We start from the raw sequence: 20,090 nt of genomic DNA, 5'->3' as shown, positions 1-20,090 counted from the left end.
AGCACTGTTTTTAGAACGACCCTCACGTGCTTTTTTTTTTTTTATTATGATCGCTGTAATCAAGCGACATAAGGGATTGTTGCCGATGCAAATGTAAACATACTTCACTGTGAACACCTTTGGTCAAAACAGCACTGTAATTAGAGTTGTAATTGCGTCTGGAAATGACATTTGCGTAAAAAAAAACGCTTTCTTCTGCGATTCATTTTGAATAGCAAAGACTGATTTGACCTTTGATCGGCTGGCACGAAGTGCTAGTCTGTCACTGCCACACAAGGAACAATACAAAGACAAACAAAAACAAACAAACAAACAAACAAAAAAACAAAAACAAAAAAAAAACAACCAAACAAACGGATACATTATTGTCCTTTCAGCATATTGTTACAAGTACAAGTTATAAATTTGTTGTATTTAAGGTGGCTGGCAGTTTTCATCTTTTTGATGGTTTGTAACTTTGAAAGAATACAACAAAAAGACTGACCAAGGCCAGTTGAACACTTTTACAGGGTTGAATTATACAATCATTGGTTATTCACAAATAGGTGTCATTTCATCACTAGCAGAGTTCCATGGCAACGCTATCATAGGCTTATTCAGACGCATTTTTTAGCTTGTGGCTTAAATAATTCGAAAACTAACCCGGTGACCCCGTGTTTTTTTTTCAGTGATTGCATTTGGCACTTGAAAAGGAAAATGCACAAAGATTTCCAAAAAATTCTACGGAGCGGAATTTCAGAAAATCTAGAAAAAAGGCAATTTTCACACCTCGCAAATTTCCTTCCGTAGAATTTTCTATTTTTTTTTCTGGTGATTCCTTTCGACGTTATTATCATATTGGAACGATAAAAAGAAGGGGTAACCGGACTTGTTTTCATGAAATAGCTTTCGTGAGTTTAGCAATTTCCACGCGCGTTCTCGCACATTAAAAAATTTGGATTCTATAAGATCGACATTTGCTCATGATCTGTTATAGCTAACGCGGACAATTGCGTGTGCTCGCGAGAGCGCCTACGATCTGACGTTTACATACGTAAATTTGCCTTTACTGCGAAGAAAGTCATTAAACAGCTGTCAAAGACAGTCTCCCGGGCACATCTTAAAAATCCTACACACGACTTCTGGCTACATCATATTATATTCCTTGAAGTTTCAAAGTCTTCTTTCACTTCAGGTAGATTATCGTTCACTTGCGTTCTCCTTTTTTCGCCGTCGCAAGATTTCAAATCGGTTGAATATTTCTTTTAGATATGAAGTGGAGCAACCTTTACTTCTCCGAAAATCGACTTCTTTATCTTAGTTTCTATCTCCTGCATTCACAGTGGCCATTCAACCCATCAAATACACGCTCTTAGGTAAAGTTCTCACAAAAATAGAAAAAAAATCCACGCGCCGCCATCTTTGTTTTGAATTTTCATCTTTTGATCTCGCGCTTCTTTTGCACGTTTCTCTCGCGCGTCACGCAAGAGTGACCTGATCCCCGCGCGAGGAAACTGGTACCAGCCACCTTAATGTTCGATATTGCGTTGTTCATGAGTCTACGGTCTGAAATCAAGTTACGTCAGTCCATCACCGAATCGAAATATGGCGTCCAATTTGAATTACCACTGTTTTGGACTTACTAGCCTCGTCTTCACGGGGAAACACAAAACGATTAATATATAGATTTAGCCAAGCCTAAAGGTCGGCACACACGAGGGGACTAGTCCCTGCGACTAGTCCGTGCGACTAGTCCCGGCGACAAGTCTTTGAAGGGTTTACACGAGGGGACCGGTAGCAGGGACTAGTCCCTTAAGGTGTTCACACTAGGGCACTCAATTGCACAAGAACATAGGAAAATTAAGAGGCAAAAGATGTTTCTTAGTCTGGGGCGTTACACGAAAACAATGAAAATTTGGCAACTTTTCATTGTCACACTATTAAACGTCAACGCAAATGAACTACACTTATTCAGTCGAATTATTCATGTTTTTACGTTCCGTTTTTTTATTTATTTATTTATTTTTAACAGACACAGAATCAAATAGGGTAAAAATTCCATAAAAACGGCTCCAAGACATCTGTATATGTTTACAAAACTAGAAATAGTTTTTTATTCTTCAGTTGTAGAAATCTAGAATTCAGGGAAAATTCATAAAGACTGCAATGTTTACAAATACCGGAAGTCACGCATCATACTGACCCGTGATTGGCTTATTTACCGTTTAGTCGCAGGGACTGGTCGCACAAACAGTTCACACGAGGGGACAAACATTTGTTTCATGCGACAAGTCCCTGCGACTGATCGCACGAATTCAAACAAGTTTGAATTCGTGCGACCAGTCGCAGGGACCAAATTTTGGTCCCTGCGACCACAGAAATGTGTAGTTCACACGAAGGGACTAGTCGCATGAAACTGGTCGCTGGGACTAGTCGCAGGGACTAGTCCCCTCGTGTGTGCCGACCTTAAAAGCGGAGCTCCCAAGTTAAGTTCGTAATATTAATGATAATATAAAAGATGTGCATTGGCCAAGACTCGCCTGAGACACCTCTCCCTTTGTTTTGATAGTCTCCCCTACCCTACCCATGCAATCTGAAGGCACGTACACTCGGTCAGTCACGTGACAACCAAACAAAAAGAGGTTGACCATATTCCATGGGTATGGGGCTCTGCCCCACGCGCGCGTGGGAGCCCCGCTATCACATGTGTGAGAGGATAGTAAGTCTAGAACATTGGTAATTCAAATTGGACACCACATTTCGATTCGGTGCATGTTCGCCCACATTTGCATTCAAAAGATCTCATACCCCGCATCAACTAAATTCGAAATGATAAATTACCAATGTAGATGTCATTGGAGGGTCTCTATGGGGTGATGGCTTTTACAGCTAAAGGTTAAAACTTTGGCCAATTTACGGCTTACAGTTAACATATTTCCATTATTGTCACCGAAATGTTTTTTTACGACTAAAGGTTTAAATTTTCCAATTTGCACTATACTGAGACCCTCCTATTGCATAGGAAAGTATTCCAAAGGTTGGCAACTTTCATTGAACGATTTTAACGCAGCTTTAGTATTTGTAAGCCACCTATTGACGACGAAACCATTTCAAAAAAAGAAAAACAATCTTCTTTAATACCGGATGCTCAGATCTGTTGCAATCGAATAAGTTTAAGAGGATACAAATTACAGGATTAAGCGAGACCCTTGAACATGTTTCCTCGTCCAAAAACAGGCTTAACAGGTCTTCTGCAGGCGACAATTAGAAAAGCCGGCTTGTTAGCTTCTTGGATCATTTGATAAGAGCTAATATCCAAGTTTCCATAATATGAAGCAATCAGGAGCATCATTACTCCACCAGGATGGACTCCTACGTTTTTTTGTCTTTTTTTTTTGTTGTATTACATCTAAGCTTTCCTTTTACCACGGCAAAGTGTTGGTTTGGGTGCTCTTTGAGACGATCCTGTGTACTCACATTGGTGTTTTTGACGCTTCCTCTTAGCTTTTTCTTCCCTTTGTTGATCGGAACTTTTCGCTTTCGTGCTATCGAAGCACTTTCTGGAGCACTAAGGGATGCTCAAGCATTTACTATTACTGTAATTGTATCAATCACTTCTTCGTCTTCAGTGCTATTGTTTTCAGACTGATTTAGTGCTTCCATTTGTGCTCTCAAAAAACTAAAGCCGGTTTCGAATTGTAAATAAATTCAGCAGTACTAGTGTAAAACCTAGACATCAGATGATTTAGAAATCTGAGATGACACGCACATGATACATCAGCCAATCAGAAACTTCTGTTTTCACGCTCAGTAGGGATAAGTCCACGTGCCTTTCCATGACAACGGTCTGTTATTCTTGACCAGTACATCATTAGTTATTCAAATTTATGACCTGGAACACGATTTCTCGTTGCGACACACAGTTTTCGCTTTAAAATGTTTTAGAAGACATATGTTGCTCGAAATGTGAAATATAGCTCAAATGTTGCCCAAAGTGCGAAAAAGTGCTTGAGGTGGCTCGTACCGGTTTTCGTCTTTTTGATGGTTTGTAACTTTGAAGGAATACAACAAAAAGACTGACCAAGGCTAGTTGAACACTTTTACGGGGTTGAATTAAATAATCATTGGTTATTCAAAAATAGGTGTCATTTCGTCACTAGCAGTTTCCATGGCAACGCTTTCATAGGCTTATTCAGACGCATTTTTTAGCTTGTGGCTTAAACAATTCGAAAACTAACCCGGTGACCCCATGATTTTTTTCAGTGATTGCTTTTGGCACTTGAAAAGGAAAATACACATAGATTTTTAAAAAATTCTATGGAGCGGAATTTCAGAAAATCTAGAAAAAAGGTAATTTTCAGACACCGCAAATTTCCTTCCGCAGAATTTTCTAGTTTTTTTTCTGATGATTCCTTTCGACGTTATTATCATATTGGAACAATAAAAAGAAGGGGTCACCGGACTTGTTTTCATGCAATAGCTTTCGTGAGTGTAGCAATTTCCACGCGCGTTCTCGCGCATTTAAAAATCTGGATTCTATAAGATCGACATTTGCTCATGATCTGTTATAGCTACCGCTGACAATTGCGTGTGCTCGCGCGCGCGCCTACGATCTGATGTTTACAGACGTTTACTGCTAATTAAGAAAATCATTAAACAGCTGTCAAAGATAGCCTCCCGGGCTCATCTTAAAAATCCTACACACGACTTCTGGCTATATCATATTATTCTCCTTTAAGTTTCAAAGTCTTCTTCCACTTCAGGTAGATTATCCTTCACTTGAGTTCTTTTTTCGCCGTCGCAAGATTTCATATCGGTTGAATATTTCTTTTAAATGTGAAGTGAAGCAACCTTTACTTCTCCAAAACTCGTCTTCTTTATCTTAGTTTCTATCTCCTGCATTCACAGTAGTCGCTCAACACATCAAATACAAGCTCTTAGGTAAACTTCTCACAAAAGTAGAAAAAATTCCACGCGCCGCCATCTTTGTTTTAAATTTTCATCTTTTGATCTCGCGCTTCTTTCGCACGATTCTCTCGCGCGCGTCACGCAAGAGTGACCTGTTCCCCGCGCGAGGAAACTGGTACGAGCCACCTTAAGGGTGCTCCAAATGCAAAATAGTGCCCCAAACTCAAAAAAGTGCTCAAAAGGTGCTCAGCGCAATCGGGGAAGGTCTACTCATTGACGACACGAGTAAGTGTTGAAAGTTGAAAAACCAGACCAAGACTTAAAAAGTATCTCGAGTATTGCGTATTACTGGTAAACAAACAAACAAACAACCAAACAAATTTCTCGGATGAATATGCAATTTCCAGCATCTGCATCCGAACTTACCTCTGTGATGTGCGTTTAGCCTCTCCGAGTAATATTTCGTTTTATTACACGACTCGAGCAGTCAGAGGGCCAATAACTATAATCAACCAATCAAAATGCTCTATATTTGCTCCAATATTCTCTAAGTATTGGACCGGGCACTGTCCCGAATGATACCGCACTTGTGTCCCTTTGAACTTCATTCGTATAATAAATCACTTATTAACCAAGCTTGCTCGGGACCGTACTGGAAGAATATCGGCCCTCGGTCTTTTTTGTACGGACCTCACGGCGCTCGGTTCGTACTGTCAAGACCTCGGGCCGATATTCTCCCAGTTCGGCCCTCCTGCTTGGTTAATAAGATATGTTTAAACTAGTTTCGAAGCAAAGCATATAAAGATGACTCATATCGAAGATGTTACATTTTAGATTACAAGAACTTGCTTGAGATTACACAAATTTCGTATAAGATCAAAATGCATCAATCATTTTGGGTCACAGGCCTCCATTTTTAAAAATCGTGATTCTCCGTCTCAGAAATAACAGTTTATTCGAGAGACCATACAACTTGAATTTTTAGCGCATAACTTTGCGTGAGGAAAACTAGTATGGAAAAGGTTGTTGCATCACAAGCTTCCCCCAGGGCTGAATAAGACCTTTGTCAAAACCAGCGCTAATCACTAATGAGACCAACGTCATGTTTTCAATTTATCCTCAAACGGAGGATGGGAATAATAATGATGATGGAGGAGTAGTTTCGTCTCTACTCTGCCCTGAGAGGGAAAAGAAATTTCTCCTTCTCCCAGTGGCGTATGACGCTCACATCTTGCCAACCTTGTGAAAAATTTGTTGAAGAGAAGGCAAGAGTTAAGGGAGCGTTGGTTTCAGATGATAAGTGTCTAGAAACCTTAAAAGTTTAGTGTTACGCAATATCCTTACGGCACCTTGTAGAGGTCTTGTTTATTGATGCCCATTCACAAGTTAAACCAACAATGTCGTAATGGTTATCGAGTATATCATACCATTTTTCTTTTTACGGAAAATAATTCTTAGGAGGAGAATTTGTTTTCTTTTTGCGACGGAAGTTTTGAACTCTTTGAATCAACCATTATAAATTGATATGCAAAGCACAACGTTCTATTGTGAATAGGAAATTAGGGTTTTCCATGTTGAGGAACCTCTCACTCGTTCGTTTTGAGAACTCTAGGGAGATATAAATATCAGTCGAGGAGTAAGATTTGTATCCACTCATGGCCAAGTGAAAGGCTATCCTTGTTTGGGAAGTGCCTAAATAGAGAGCCTGTACAGCCGTCGCTCGATTTAAGCGAGCCAGCGCACGCGAGCTGCACAAGCGAAGTCAGGCAAAGAAGTCACGCGGCTATAAATAATACTTAAATTTTCAAAGGGCCACAGGAAATCTGGTGAAAAGCGATTAGCCGGGATAAATAAGCCAAAAATTAGATGAGAGATGGCATAACCAATTTTGACTAGGTTTGCATGATTCTCACTTGGGTGTGGAGGGGGGGTGTGGAGGGGGGGTGTGGAGGGGGGGGGAGCGGGTGGGCGGGCGGAAGATCACCTGCCTTTTAAAGGTCTATCTTAGTACCCAGAGGTAGCTCAGTAAGAGACAGGACTATGCCAGGATGGGTTGCCTGCACAGGTGTGACTTAAAAACTTTGAACGATAGTCTTTTGCCGACTGTATTGCATGTTTTAGTAGCTTGGTTCATTTTTCCCCTTATCGGAGAGGGGTGTCAAGTATCCGAAAATTACGGGGCCGAGGAGTTGTTGAGATTGACAGGGAATTATTCTTATTACATCCGCTCGGTACAAATCCTGCTTATGCACTTATAATTGAAACTATCTCCCGGAATTGATGTATGTTGAGAACAACAAAACCTTTGCCAAGTGTGAGACCGGATCAAGCTTCCGTTGTCTAAAACCAGTGGTGTCTTTATCTTCGGCTCGTACACATAGATTTGGTGCAAGATTACCATGTATATCAGCGTGCGCCGAGTTGCTCTCGAACCTTAGCAGTGAGTGCTGTGCAACTGATGTTGAAATCGGATGTGATTTATAAATTTTGCTTGTCAGAGTCGCGTGAATATTCCTGTTGCCAAGGAAGTTGGGTTCTCTACTATTTCTTGCAATCGTCCCTGAAAGGCGGCCTCTCTTTCTTACCCATTCAGATTCACGACTTTTAAAATCCATTTTGATCTATTCACCGGCGTTTTCCCATTCTTCAAACCTTTTCAGCGGGTTTATTTTAAATACTCATTATTCATTGTAGTGAGGCCTTTGTTCGGATTTCTCGCGTGTCTTTGCTGATACTTTCGTGTCGGTTAGATTACTCACAAAATTTCTGCCTCTGCCGAAGTCTCTGAAAAAGAATATATTAGTCATAAATTGCTCGTTCTGGTGGATATTAAATAGGCTAAGGAGTATGTCGGTTACTTTTTAATTCACAGTCGGCGCCCGGGAGATTTTGTTTCTCAACAACAATGTCGCCAGGCTTACGAAACAATAGTTTCCTCTCGCAGCCGTTCTTTGTCTCGGGATCCCTGTGTCTCCTACTGAGCAAGGACAGACGCAAAATGATACGAAATTATGTACGGGTCGGATTTTAATAAAATGAAGTGACCCTTAATTCAAAGACCGACTGGCAGACAGTGAGGCTTTATTTGTATTAACTTGCAAATTTAGAGGTTGAGGAACAAACGAAAATTACTGAATAAACACAGAGGGAAGTTCACATTAAAACACGAGGCAGTTGCAAGTAAGGTTACCTTCGAAACAACTTTCAGGTTTGTTTGAAAAGCGTAGTTGTTTACAGGAAGTACATATGAATCACCGTGGATACCGAAAGTCAGATAGTGCAAGACTCTTGACAATAAACCAGCTTAAATTCTGTAATCGTTGAGACAAGACCCGCCATGATGATGACAATAAAGGGCAATGCCTTATCAAGTTATGAACAAACATCGCAGGTACACTAATTTTCAACGGAATGAAAATACGGAAAAATAAAAAAAAAACAACAACTCAGCAAAAGATGTTGTGATAAGTTACCTTGGTTTCAGAGTTTTCTGATAATAATTTTTTTGGAAAGCAAATATTATTCCATCTTTCAAGTTTGTTACTGAGTAAAATGAACTTTAGACGATGTCAAATTGATAGCTGGGTACAAGGTTTACCTTCGCCGATTATCGCCAAAGTGATACCTTAGAAAAGTTTCTGTCACTTTAACTAAACGCCCTTTTAGTCTGGTTTTCTTTCGTTCTAACAACGATTCGATAAGAAAGATTGGATGATTTCATTTAAAGATTTATTCTATCCCTGCAATTCCTCTTCCTTTTCCACCTGCCCGTTTACACAATTAGGGGCAAAATAGAACAATTTTTAACTAACGAATATATATTTACATATGTTACCTCATTCTCATGCAAATGTATTTCGAATTTTCTGCTCGCACGATAAAACTTTTACTCTTCTCGTGCTCTCTCCATTAAGATCAGGAGTTATTTCATTACCTAACGAATATATTTTTGTTTTGTAAGACGCGAGCGGTGTCAAAGTCCATCCAGTCCCCAGAAAAAGCGACGTCAAATCAATTATTGTTATCTTGGCACGTGGATTCAACGAAAACGCTGGTCGACAAGACTTCACGTTTGCAACATTAATTTCACCGCGTGGCTCATTCAAACAGATGTAAATTGCGGCGAGATATCAAGCAGCTTAGCTCTCAACAAACTGAACTTTAGCAGAGAAATGTTTGTGTTATTGAGCCTCTTGGTGGGTGCTGTTTTGCTGCAGCCTATTTGTGTTGTCTCCAAAGGTGAGTGCAGAATACGTATTGTTAAGTGTAGCTATAAGGTTTCGCTTTAGTGTTTTCCACGTTGTAGAGAGTCAACAAGGATAGCTATTAACCGAGTCATTACTATTTCATTCTAAAGAAGTGGCGAGAAGGTCGAACAGTGCCGAAATCGCACTTGTCAGAAGAAACCTGAATTCAATCTTGCTAATATACTACCATCATTTCTCGAATTTGGCAACAAAAACAACAAATTTGCGTAAGACATCAATGAAACGCGACGGCTGGTTTACTATTGATCGTTGATTTATTTTGATCGTTGCTTCATTTGGATGCCTTTATTTAAGCATTCATCGCGTTCTCTGGGAGATTTATTAGCAAATTTAATACTAGAGCTTCTTCGTTGGGTGACTGTTTATCTAAGTAACCTCGTTTAGAGACGCAGGATCATTCACTCAGGCATTGAACAATAAACGAGTGACGCAACGTTCTCGAAATATTTGGCGGGCTTCCAAGCAGATCGCATGCGAAGTTAAAAACCGTCTGAATGGCACTTGCTTGAGACTGATTGATTGCTTCTCCAAAAGCGATCAAATGTTAGTCAATGTTTTAATTTTCTACTTATGGTTTCCAAACTTATCTTGACATCTCTAAAACGAATAGGAAATATTCATCACCAAATAACTGCAGCGCAAAGGCAAATGCGTATGATTTCAAATCAGAAAGAAAGTTGTAATGGTTAACAGACGGAGGTTTCAAAGAGCCGACTAGTTTAGCGTGATTACAGCAACACGGACATTTTTTCTTCGATAGTCTGGAAATGGCGAGGTTTTATGCCCAAGTGGACAGGTGAACACTGTATGTCCATTTTAAAAATCGCAATTTACGATTCACCAACGTTTTTTTCTTTTTTAAGAACTGTAAAACTCAATTCCCGACTATTTATTCGATAAGCACTCGAACAGGCTGACGCAGCGCTAGTATAGCCCGAGGACCAAGGATAACTCCTCATCGTATTTATATGCAAATTTAAAAACTAATAGCTACATCATTAATTTTTAACCGAAAACCCCAACCTTCAAGGTGAGCACGAGTGGAGGATTCTTAGATGGGAAAGACTGCAAAAGTTTTCACATACTTAACGAATTCATTTTCATTTTCTGCAGAATAAAAGCCCGACTTGACTTGTTTGTTCCTTGACTTGTTTGTTTACAAGCCTTTACGACGTCTAACTAAACAAGAATTTAGTCAAATAATAAACACTATCGAGGCTTTAAAATATTCTTTACCATCGAGGGTTTATTGTTTCGCGTGGTCAAATCAAAACATTTTTACGTAACGATAATCTAGTCAAATAACGATAGCTCTTTGTATCTATAGTAGAGATACCATGACCTAGATGTTTTTAGATCTTGCCCTTCTTTCAACTGTTGTGTAATAGCAGCCCCTGTAGACGTTTCGTGATGATGCATTATATAATAATGTCGCCCACCCTCCCGTCCCTAATACCCGCCTTTTACATTCTTCCCAATCCCCCCTCCTCTTCCCCAGGGCTTGCTTCGCAGGCTAGGGTTTGGCGGAGAGAAAAGCTTATGGCTTGCTGTGCGACGACCCGACTGACGACATCAAACCACAGAAGCGTTGTGTGACACAAGATGTCTAGTAACAGCAATGTACTGAGTGACAAACACACATGCCTATGAATTCCGTAACATTTTTTTTAAAGATTAATAAACGACACCTATGACCATGCAAGGAGCGAATGATCATGGAATTCTGTAGGTTCTTTCAATGAGTGATGGGTTTTTTTTTTTTGCCTTAAATTAAATGCAGTTGATTGAAGACCGAAAATATAAGCTGAATTATTCACGCATTATGATTGGTTGTTACTTGTAACCTATTGGAGAATAGACGCATACACGTCATCAGCATCGAAAAAACGTTGCTTTTTTTAATTATATAAAACAAATATAAACCATACTCTCGAGGGTCTGTACAGTCATCGTTTACAGAAGACGTCATCAGTGACACACGAGGTATAGTTAATACCACACTTTGACGTCATCTGTGATATGCTCTGAACAGGCGAACGGCAACATATAATATGAATATCAAAGCGATATTCGCAGTTATGAGCACTACTTGTGCAGTAGTGTTATGTAGTTGTTTTCAGGCCCTATTTTCATTACTGCTCAACTAGTGTTCATTAATGCGAAAATCGCTTTGATATTCATTTCTTAACCCGCAGTTCAGTTACATGATTTTCATATATTCACAGTCATTTAACATGAAATATCTTTGTTAAATAGACACCTTCCTATTTTTGATCAACATAGGAAATATGGGTACCATTTCTGACGAAAATTATTTTTCTTACACTAACAGGTATACCTGAAATTATAAGTAACGGGACGGCTGTTTCTACCAAGGAGGACGATATAGCACATTTCACGTGCACGTCGCGTGGGGATCCCAGTCCTTTCCTTCGATGGGAGCGAGATGGAGTAACGATTAAAGATACAGATGAGGGGGTCGCTGTTTTGAAAAAGAGTAATGCCACTCTAGAAGAAAGTCATTTATTTGTCGCAGTTACTGACAGTGAGAGACGTGGAAATTACATTTGCGTGGCAAGAAATGCGGAAGGAGAAGTAAAAATGACATTCACCATTGACGGTACATATAAATTAAAGTTTATTTCGATGTTAGAGAGATTAAGCACCATGTTTACATAAAACGGCAAACTTCAGCTTGCCCTTTCACGTTTCACGTAAAAATAGCGTGAACCCTGCTGCTTTAGTATTAATAGGAACCTTAAGCAGTCAGGAAGGCAACGCCAAGGATGACGTCGATTAAAAAATGAATTTCTACTTTTAATTAGAATTTGGAAAATGGTTGCATGTGTTTACCATCTCATACGGTGCCACAACTCAACCTCAGCATAACGCATAAAAGTAGCGTTGAGTTGCAAATCGAAATTGAAATAATTTGCCGTTGCGGTTTCGGTTCGCAGACGACGCAAATTTTGCTGATTTCACGTTATCGTTTTGCAAAGGACGGCTGAGAAATGTACTAAGTTTTAAAATGCACGTGCAGAGCTATTGTTCTGCTAATTAGACCTATTGTTTTTCCACGTTCTCGTTGCAGTCGCCGTCGCCGTCGCCGTCGTGGTTTGCTTGAGGTCCCTAGTATCTGAACGACAGCGCACTTACCCCTCCTCTAACCCAACAACGATCAACTGATAGCAAGTCAGGGTCAATGTCGGGTTAGGGGAGGGGTGGGTGCGCAGATAATGATATTGATCCGACATCTTTATCATCATCATCGACCTCGTTACCGTGATGGATATCTGTGGCGTATTTAATACATTAACAGTGTGTAAACTCCGGATTACAACTCACACATGGCAGGAAATTAAAACTCAACCAACTCGATCGCACAACCTTCTAGTTATGTGACGACTTTACTAGTTCCAGGACTCCACAATATCTTGATCTTCATCATCACCTGTCCTTTTCACACCATGTATTTTTAGACTTTACACCCTAACATCAGTATGTACCTTCTCCATACTGTTGTTTATACATTTCCTGAGGTGCGGACAGAGAGAATTTGTTTAACAATTCAGAGCTCCTTAAGTTGGTGATCATTTCCTTTATTCTCCTGACCTTAATGTGTGGTTCAGGGTAATATGTTTGGAATAAATTAGTTGTAGGGTTAAAGAGAGTTTGTATGCTGTTTTCTTATTCTACAGTGTGCTTGTTGGCCTGTTTAACCTGAGTAGGTTGAATCAAGGATTGTTGACAAGTTTTGTATTACATATGCGTATTTTTGTCGTTGTTGTTTTTTTATTTCAGAATACCTCCAGGAGGGACTTACATCGACTGACAAAGCTGCCATTGGTATATCAATTGGGTTAACGTCGTTCTTTGTGATTTCCATTGCGATTTTATTGAAGCGCGGATCAAATCAGATGAAGAAATCTGACCGGAGGCAAAGAGCAAGAACCTTATCACAATCTTCCCACTCTTCTCTGGTAAGTGAAGAGAAACTTTGTCCTCTACACCCTAGGATCAGTCAGTATTCATATTCTCCATACTGTTCTCTATACATTTCCAAAGGAGCTGACAAGGAGAATTTGTTTAACAATCAAGAACTTCTGATCATTTCCTCTATTCTCCTGACCTTAATGTGTGACTCAGGGGTGATATTGTAAGGAGAAATTAGATGCTAGTCACTCTTAGGAGGTCAAAATGTTAAAGAATGTGTACATGTTATTGAACATTTTGGTGTTTAGTGTCGCTGAGTATTTTTACGAGCTGAGCAGTGTTTTGGCAAGCTCGCAGTAAAAGTTAAAATACGAACGATGAATAAAAATAACCAGCGATGCTACGCACTAAAACGTTTGATAATTTGTTTCTTAACCAACTGCTTTATTTTCTTAATGCAAGAAGAAAACAACTAAAGAGAGACCATTTATTAAGTATTCTTAATGACCATAAAAAAGTTATTGTGGGCTTCGAGGTTCGTTACTGAAAAAATCAAGAATAAAAACGGAAAAGAAATCAAAGATAGTGCGGATTGTTCATGTCCGTATTTTGTTTTATTCTACGGTGTAATACCGTGTCATATTTTGCGCGTTACATTGCCCTAACATAGTAAGGTGACGTAATAATGGAAAAATAATTACATACATACATACATACATACATACATACATACATACATACGTTACTTGACCACTCCCCCATAGGGCTTTTCAGGGCCAATCTTACATCCACCCATCCCATCCTGGGGGAGGACATCCCCCACACAGTAATCTCGTGCGTGGGAAATTAACGTCTTCTACCCCTAACCCTGCAGAAGACGGGACCTACGGTTTATTCGTCCTTATACGAGAAGACTAGAATATCTCTCCATTTCTTGATATTATAGAAAGGAAGCACAATTATTTTAAGACCCTGAGTGTTGGTCCGGCCGGGGCTCGAACCCTCTACCTCCCGCACAACAGTCCGGAGCTCTACCAATTGAGCTAACCAAAAGGCGGTTTAAAGTTTAAATGAAATAGATAGAAAAACTTGGTGAACACGGGGTATGAGAGGTTCTTGATGGTTGATGGTTTTTTCGCCTAACGGCTAATTTAGTTGGCCTTTTCACGGCCAATGGTTATCCTATTGACGCCATCGTATAAGACTTGAGAGTTAAAAGAAGTGGTTGCTATGGGTGTTGCTGGAATAGTCTTTCCTAACGAATTTAGTTGCTGAGCAACGCGTTGAATATGGTTTTCGAAACATCATGGTTCCGTTAACTGTCAGGTGCGGCAGACCTCTTTAACATCTTTATTTTTCACCCCTAACGTTTGGGTCTGTTCTACTTTTTCAGAGCGGTGCGGAAAGCATTGCTTTAGTGCACTCCACGCCAAATAATGATGACGATAAAGAAATAAGAGACGGTGCAGCAGCCAACCATGATCCTGAACGTGATAGACCTGCAAGTCTTGATTGCACATCGTCAGTGTGAATTAAAAGACAAGTAAATACGTGTTAAATATTTAATGTAACGACAAAGCTTTCACGAAGTTTTACTCAAGCTAGGCATAATGGGCATATCGTTCGATGTAAGCGTAGCAATATTCGCTTGGTGATTGAAACTAGCGCTTTCGCCTATCTCGTTGGTTTTGTATTCACCCTCACTAGGGTGGGGTTTCTGATTAAACCCAAAGAGTACAATCGTTAAACTTAGCAAAGACAAACAAAGAAGAGGGTATTTTCCTTGCCTGTTTTCTCTTCTTGGTTTCGCTAAAACTCCTTTAGCGTTTTGTCTCCGCCGCAATTTTTTTTATTTGAAATAGGGTTTCTCGTGCATGTGTAGGTTTTCATTTGCTACGTAGTTCAAAACCGATTATACAACAATTGTCAATTGGTTGTAAAAAGTAATCTGAAATTGCTTTGTTTTTGCTTTACTTCGCTCTGTGATTGGTCCAGAAAACTTGCGTCACTCTCTCAGCCAATCAGATACAAGACTAAAACCAATCACGGCTTGGTCGCACGCATTTTCCCGCACTTTCGGAAGTTTAGTTGGTTTTATTTTTAATTCTCAGTGGCTCTCAAATGTATTTCCTTTCTTCTGCTCGGCCTTTGTGATCACTTCGGTTGTGGTTTTGATGACACTCGATCGGAAGGTGTTCTTCTGATACACATGATTTGCGACTTCCGTCAGTGAACAATGATTTTTTTTTTCAATTAGCTAGCAGAGAGTATTTCGATTGCACGAATTAAACCAATAAAAAACGAATTGATTCTGACGGCCTATTCGAGCGAAGGCCACCATCCCAAGTAACTAATGAAAACTCAGCGTAGAAAAAGCAATCTGCCTAATAAGCGCAGGAAAATTCAAATGATGAAGTCTAGACTGTTTTCGGGTTGGCATCCGACGCAAGGGTGACGCAAGTTCGCAGGTTCTCAAGTCCGAACACGTACTTCAATGAAGCAAATACAAAGCACTCCCAGATTATTTTAGTGCTAAGTCGAAAATTGCCTCATATACACCGAATCGAAAGATGGCATCCAATTTGAATTGCCACTGTTCTGGACTCAATAGCCTCTCACACATGTGATAATCCTGTTGTGTTTCCATGTGAAGACGAGGCTAGTGATCATGAGTCCAGAACAATGGCAATTCAAATTGGACACCATCTTTCGATTCGGTGTATAGACTACTACGTTTTAAATGACTTCCACTTGTTCTTCCCCATGCTTTTATGTTCTCCGCACTTTCCGTACGTTTAAAGCAAAAGAAAATAATGAAAACAGAGCTTCTGGTGGTTTGCATAGTTGTTAAGTTGAACTTACTGTGAACCTTTTTGACCTCAGCAATTTCCAAGGAATCATTATTATTTTTTTAAATTTACATACGAAAAATCAGTTGCAGTTGTGTAGGCGTATTCTTTGAATTTATCGGCCGATCATCTAGTATTCCAGTGCACCAATTTTGCCGAAATACAAACATTTCGCTTTTTTTTTTTTTGGCTTCATTTTTAATACTCTCCATCATATCAATCTTCAATGAGTGCCCGACAGGGAACAGTGTGAGGGTGTATCTAAGGCTAGGGTCTTACTCCAGATTTGAAATACAGAGAAGGATTTTTACCTCGCTTCTGTTTTTACTGTCATTGTTTTGCCTGATTGGGCGAAAAGTTCACAGATAAGTTTGAGGTCATGTTTTTGTTTTGAAAGCATGATTTTTTTTAATATCTTGAGGAAGTCATATTCTCTGGGTTTCAGAACTGGTTAGCTCAATGGATAGAGCGCTGGACTGTTTGTGCGGGAGGTCGAGGGTTCGAGCCCCGGCCGGACCAACACTCAAGGTCTTAAAATAATTGAGAAGAATATGCTACCTTTCTATAACATCAAGAAATGGTTAGATATTCTATTCTTCTCGGATAGTGACGAATAAATGGAAGTCCCGTCTCCTGCAAGGTTAGGGGGTAGGAGACGTTAATTTCCCACGCACAAGATTACTGTGTGCTGGATGTCCTCCCCTGGGGTGGGATGGGTGGGTTTGTTGGAGCTTAAAACCTCGTAGGGAACCCATGTCCTATTTTTTTCTGCTCCAGTACCTGGTACAAATCATTAAATAAATAAAAAATAAAAATAAATTTCATATTGGGAAATTTCAAAGGGGCTTGCTTTGTAGGTTTTAAATTCCTGTCTCTATTCATACTATTCCAGAGGAGAACTCGCTCTTCTCTTTACCCTCCCCTCCCCCCTGCAAACCAAGGGGAGCATATATTTAACTCTAGAAATTAAGAGGCGATTATTTAAACGAAAATTTATTTAGTCGATCAGTGAACCTCAAAATGTCTATCTAAGGGGCCGACCATTTAACTTTTGAGGAGGGGGGAGTGGGTGATTTCTGGTCATCAAGAAATTTTTTTCTAGCAATCTGCTGTGCAGAATATTTTTTTCCGATTTTTTGGCACATGTTTTCTGTTACATTTGGGCTGCGTGCAATTTTTTTCTTCCAACAAGCGCTTGTAGGAAATTCTTTTTCAAAATCACCCACCCCCCCTCAAAAGTTAAATGGTCGGCCCCTAAGTTCATATATTAAGTGAGGTGTTTTTAAGTAAATTGATATTTTTCTTGTGCAAATGCTTCTAAATAACAATTATTCTCTATTAGTATATACTAAAACAGTGGATAGCGTTGAAGGCGCGCTCTGATTGGCTGGTCAAACTCCAAATATCCTTTGCTATTTACCTCCGAGCAACTCGGGAAAAATGGCGTCCCGGTTTGCATCCGTGACAAGCGAAGAAATCACTCAAATTAACGACGGTAGTGTATATTATCTCACTGTTTTAGTATATACTAAAACAACTATTCACTTCAGTGTCGGTGGTTAGCGGTTGATATTTACCTCGCCGCTTCGCGGCTCGGTAAATATCCACCACTAACCTCCTCCACTTCGGTGAATAGTTCTTAAATATTCACCGAACCCGAGGAGAACAGTTATAGAATAATTGCTCGGGTAATTATCAGAGCAAAAGAGCAAAGGCAGTTTCATCAAAAACTGCGAAAATAAGTGCTTCCGTATTATAATCACCTCGCACAGAGTGATTAGAAACGGATATGACTTGATTCTCGACTTATTAGAGCGCTTGCACCTAGGCCTCCATAATCACCAGAGTAATTATTTGACTACGGAAAATGTCTAAAAGGAGATGTTTATTAAAAATTTCTTAAGAGCGTGGGCAAGCATCCGTGTGGATCACATAACCCACTTTTGCCTTGTCGTATAGACAGCTTTAGAAAAATATTTATCCATGCAGGATCATGGGAATAAAAGAGTGTTATAAACTTTTAGCAGTAGGTACATTTTTTCAGCTTAGACGTATCGGTGTTTTATTTTTGTTACTCACTGCTGACTTTTTTTTTTCCAAAGAATAAACATATGTATATAGATATTTTGAAGAGGTGTAAGTCAATTTGAAACAAATATTCAAAGTACAACGGTTCGGATTTGTATTGTCCATGTGGCAGACACAATCACCATACCGTATTTACTGTGGCACCTGACTGGAGCCACGAGCATAAGAAGCTGATTATCGAATTGCGTTTGAGAAGAACATTAGACAAAAGGGCGTTCCCCAACATGCACAAAGCCCGTGTTTAAAAACTTGGTTAAGTGCGAACCCTTTTTTTAAAAAAATATCCAAATGATTTTTTTATTCTTATGCAATCAAAGCACATGAACACAAGAAGGGTTTTGCGCTTGGACACACTTTGAAAACGAGGGTGCTTCAAACTCGGAAACCTTTAGGTGGCCCAGTCTTCCGCTCCCTTTGATGTTACTCGACATTATTTAACAAAGTAATTCTAATTAGGTATACTTAGGTCCAACTAAAACAAAGTTTAGCATAAAAATAGTTTAAATTTTGTAAAATATTCACACTTGAATAAAATAACTATGTTCTCAAACGCTTTCAATTACTAGTATCAAGCCATTTACTGCAGTATGATGCCTTGTTCTTTAAGTGCGCGAAACAAACTCTTAACCTCTGTCTTAACTCCATTTGGAACGTTAGATTAGCGGGGAACACCTGCTGGTATAGAGGGAAAATCTTCATACTGACAAGAATATCTCTGGAAAACGGGTCAAATTAGTACCATCGGTTCACGATCCAGCTAAACCAGTGGGGCCTTGTCATTGCATTAGGACCTAATGACCAGATGTAGCGCCTCAACACTTTTTCTTTGCTCCGGTTTGAGTCGAGCGGCGAAGCAATGGAAGCAGAGGGTGTTTGGGAGGCGGGAGGAATTTCGGCAGAGCTTCTACATGCCTCGCCCCTCGCAGCCGTTCTTTGGGCCGCCCCTGTTGGAAAATGAGCCTATGCTCAGCAAACGATAACCTGCGGAAATTAGTTGTATCTTTGGGGATCGCATGTAAGTTGTTTGGTAATATAAAGCTCAAAACAGAGTAGTAAATCAACAGGTTACCCGTACTTGAATAAGGTTTTGGTTCGAAAAGTCTTGAGTTTTCCTTTTCTCTTCTTTTCTCTCCTTTTAGAAATTTCTATGAATGTTTCAAATTTCTTTCGCTTATTTTAAGAGGAAGTAGTTGTTTCTTATGTTTTCCTTGGAAAGTTTGCGCGGGAAAATTGGCGCGTAAGGGCCCATTATTTGATCCCCACGCGCATACCCTGCGTTCGACCACTGCGTATCTTAACGCTTCCCCATGGCCAGTCCCGTGACACCTCACAGACTGGCGGGAATGGAGACTATGCTCCTAGTCATTTACCTTTGAGGGCTTGTGGGGCGCTTCGCGTTAGGGTGCTTGCAAATAGCATATTAGTAGAGCGTTACGCCCGTAAGGCGTGAGGTCTGAGGTTGCCCGTGTCTTTGAAGTCTATAAATATATTTTTTTCAAGCTGAAAGGGGAAAGTTTCTAAGGAAACTGTGGTTTTATCAACCGAGTTTAGAATGTAAATTTGCTACTGCAAAGACTTTCTAAAACTGACGTTTCGAGCGCTAACCCCTCGTCAAAGCATTGACCACAACTGGAGAGTCTGCACATCCAGCCTAAATAAGCGAATTTTTCTTTGAACTTATTTATTGTATAACTAATTCTGTATTTACGATATGCCATGGTAAAATTGATGTAGAGTCGCTTTGTTCAATGTTTTTTTTTTTTTTTTTTTTTTTTCAGTGTCCAGCCTAATCATTTCAATCATTCCGAGCCATATCACGGATGACTGATCGTTTTTCCTGACAGAAAACACGCACCTCATCTCAGCCGTTAACTGGAATTTCCATCAATGTTATTGCTTCAAGTTATGAGACCCAAAGGTTTGGAAGAAGGTGCAGATAAATATGGTCATTAGTTAGCCAAAAATTTCACGAGAAAGGAAGTAAGAAACAAGAAAGCCTAACAAGACAAGCTATGGAAGTAAGTCGAAGACAAAAGAAAGATGTTATAGGTTTTTCAACACGGAT

The 20,090-nt window shown here is 39.8% G+C and overlaps 1 protein-coding gene across 1 annotated transcript; it reads left to right on the top strand.

Annotated features, from left to right (window-relative positions):
• The first annotated feature begins 8,735 nt into the window (after positions 1 to 8,735).
• LOC111322256 (uncharacterized) lies at positions 8,736 to 16,252 on the top strand. Its single transcript, XM_022925332.2, has 4 exons — positions 8,736 to 9,126; positions 11,488 to 11,775; positions 12,957 to 13,135; positions 14,482 to 16,252. Exons 1-4 carry the CDS (start codon positions 9,060 to 9,062, stop codon positions 14,617 to 14,619), a joined length of 672 nt encoding a protein of 223 aa, XP_022781067.1. The 5' UTR covers positions 8,736 to 9,059; the 3' UTR covers positions 14,620 to 16,252.
• Positions 16,253 to 20,090: the final 3,838 nt, after the last annotated feature.

The sequence above is a fragment of the Stylophora pistillata genome, chromosome 3, assembly GCF_964205215.1.
Source record: "Stylophora pistillata chromosome 3, jaStyPist1.2, whole genome shotgun sequence".
In the NCBI taxonomy this organism is placed as follows: domain Eukaryota; kingdom Metazoa; phylum Cnidaria; class Anthozoa; order Scleractinia; family Pocilloporidae; genus Stylophora; species Stylophora pistillata.
This window is presented reverse-complemented; position numbering and strand designations above follow the sequence as displayed.

Bases quoted from the DNA above. Each gene is read 5' to 3' on its own strand.
- LOC111322256 (XM_022925332.2), top strand. From the start codon at position 9,060: ATGTTTGTGTTATTGAGCCTCTTGGTGGGTGCTGTTTTGCTGCAGCCT. The intron at 9,127-11,487 runs GTGAGTGCAGAA...TTACACTAACAG, and splicing joins TATTTGTGTTGTCTCCAAAG to GTATACCTGAAATTATAAGT. The intron at 11,776-12,956 runs GTACATATAAAT...TTTTTATTTCAG, and splicing joins AATGACATTCACCATTGACG to AATACCTCCAGGAGGGACTT.